This window comes from Trichinella spiralis (genome assembly GCF_000181795.1).
Source record: "Trichinella spiralis strain ISS 195 chromosome Unknown Scfld4634, whole genome shotgun sequence".
NCBI classification, from domain to species: domain Eukaryota; kingdom Metazoa; phylum Nematoda; class Enoplea; order Trichinellida; family Trichinellidae; genus Trichinella; species Trichinella spiralis.
In genome coordinates this window covers 1-2,446 of record NW_003531573.1, presented here as the reverse complement: position 1 = coordinate 2,446, position 2,446 = coordinate 1, and the positions used below count along the sequence as shown (strand labels likewise).

Below are 2,446 nucleotides of genomic sequence, written 5' to 3'. Positions count from 1 at the left end.
TAATTGCAATAACATGTTTTGGTAATAATTACAGTATCATTTGAACATGACTTTTTTTATGCCTACCAACGAAGTAAAAGTATGTATGTATTGCGTTAAGAATATTAATTAGATTTTCACAGCTATATGAAGTAATCTGGTGTAAATTTCGTAAATTTTAAAACTTAAACATTTCCATGTTTATAAAAATTTTTCGTCTGTACTTTCCTCTGTGAATGCTATGTTTTCATGATCACAATTATGCAATACATTATTATTTTTTTACTATCTTATGCAATTAAATGTATTTTTTAATGTGTGATGCATGAAACTTATTTTAGTTATTGAAATAGTTTGAAATGCATAGTAAACAAGCTGATTTTGTAACTGAAGTGTGAACGGAAATTTTTTTTGTAATGAAAAAAGTATATATTTATGTATAATGAAATATATTTTATAAAATAATATTTATTTTCACTTCAGTATCTTATTTCTTTCTATTTCTGTTTCAGTTGCTTTTTAATTGTTAAACGAATTTTCTTCATCATTTAGTATATTTGTGCATTTTCTGGGTGAACGTTTACATCCGGTGGTTTTACATGGCTTTCAGATTTCTTTTTTCTGTTCCTGGTAATTGACATTTTGACATAATTAGCATTTTACATATTGCTGAAAATGTATTTACACATAGGCAGTGTCAGAGGAACGGTTAGGATAAGTTTTTCTCAACATCAGGCGAAGCATTGGATTTCTGGCAAACCACTTGTTGTAAATCCTTGTCAGCACTATGCAGTGAGCGTAAAAGCTGTTTACAAGCGAGATAAACCTCACATAAATGTTGGCACTATTGGTCATGTGGATCATGGTAAAACAACACTTACGTCGGCAATTACCAAAAGTATAATTTTTTACTTTTGTTTTGTAAAAATGAAAATTGAAAAAATGCTTTTTAGTTTTGGCAGAAAAAAAGTGTGCAACGTTCAAAAAATATGAAGAAATTGACAACGCACCGGAAGAGATGAGCCGTGGAATTACGATAAACGTGGCTCATTTAGAATACGAAACTGAGAAACGTCATTATGGACACGTTGATTGTCCAGGCCACGCTGATTATATCAAAGTACGGCGTATATCTGTATATATATTTTTTAGAAATTATTATACAATTCCAGAATCATTTTTTTTGCAGAATATGATTACTGGAACTTCGCAAATTGATGGTGCTATATTAGTCGTAGCGGCTACGGAAGGAGTAATGCCGCAGACTAGAGAACATCTGATATTAGCGAAACAAGTAGGCAGGACTAGGTTTTGCTTGTGAATTCGAACGATTATTTTCATCTGTAGATTGGCGTCGAACAAATGATTATATTTTTGAACAAAGTTGATGAAGCGGATGCAGAGATGGTTGAATTAGTGGAAACTGAGGTGCGAGAATTGTTAGGGGAATTTGGCTACGATGCGGATAATACGCCAGTTATAGCTGGTTCCGCACTATGTGCATTGCAGGTATGTACAACGGCAGGAACTGTACAGAGCGTGTGTTATTTCTATTAATGACAGTGAATTTTGAGGATACGAAACCAGAAATTGGTAGAGAGAGAGTGTTGAGTTTGTTGGACGCTGCAGATACATGGTTTAAGATCCCATTACGTGATCTTGACAAACCGTTTCTTTTCCCTGTCGAACATGTCTACAGTATTAAAGGTATGATTTTTCTGTTGTACATTATTTTGTTCTCAAAGAATATATGATGCTTTTACAAGCAAAGAATATTTTTATTTCATTTCAAGTGAAATGTAACATTTAAAAAGATTATACGTAATAAATGAGAATTGCACATTTTATTAACATATTATGGTGAAAAATTAAGCGAGTGTATTTAAAATGTCGAAACAGATTATTTTTTGCAATATCTTTTCTAGGGCGTGGTACTGTTGTGACTGGAAAGCTGATTCGAGGTAAAATGAAGAAAGGTGATGCTTTCGAGTTGATTGGCTTTGGCTCAAAAGTCAAAGGCACTGTATCAGGTTGGCAGTGTTAATTGATGAATTTTATTGCTTTGTTGCAAAACTAAATTGAAATTTTCCATCCAGGCATCGAGACCTACCACAAAACGGTCGACGTCGGTGAAGCCGGTGACCAGCTTGGATTGTTGATTAAAGGAGTAAGCAAAGATGATGTACGACGGGGTATTGTAATAGTTCCTCAAAACGCTGGATTCAAAGATTGCGTTCGATTTGAAGCAAAAGTTTGACCATTATTACATGAGTATAATTTTTCGAATGAATTGATTTTGCATCAAATTTTTTTCCTCATTTAGACTTATTTTTTGAAACCTGAAGAAGGAGGACAAACGAAGCCGTTGGCCGAATTTTTTTACTCGGATGTGGCGTATTCTTCTAACATGGGAATCGAACCGGTTGAATATTTGCAAATTTGTCCAACAAAAGATTTGGATCATGCC

The 2,446-nt window shown here is 33.5% G+C and overlaps 1 protein-coding gene across 1 annotated transcript; it reads left to right on the top strand.

Moving 5' to 3' along the window:
* Positions 1-58: 58 nt before the first annotated feature.
* On the top strand, positions 59-2,401 carry Tsp_13563 (anaerobic ribonucleoside-triphosphate reductase, beta subunit; the record flags this gene model as incomplete). The annotated part of the gene is made up of 9 exons (XM_003367213.1): positions 59-79; positions 715-877; positions 933-1,114; positions 1,169-1,273; positions 1,327-1,488; positions 1,554-1,686; positions 1,905-2,009; positions 2,076-2,230; positions 2,303-2,401. Coding segments are annotated over exons 1-9 (1,125 nt in total), but the record flags the coding sequence as incomplete, so codon positions are not given.
* Positions 2,402-2,446: the final 45 nt, after the last annotated feature.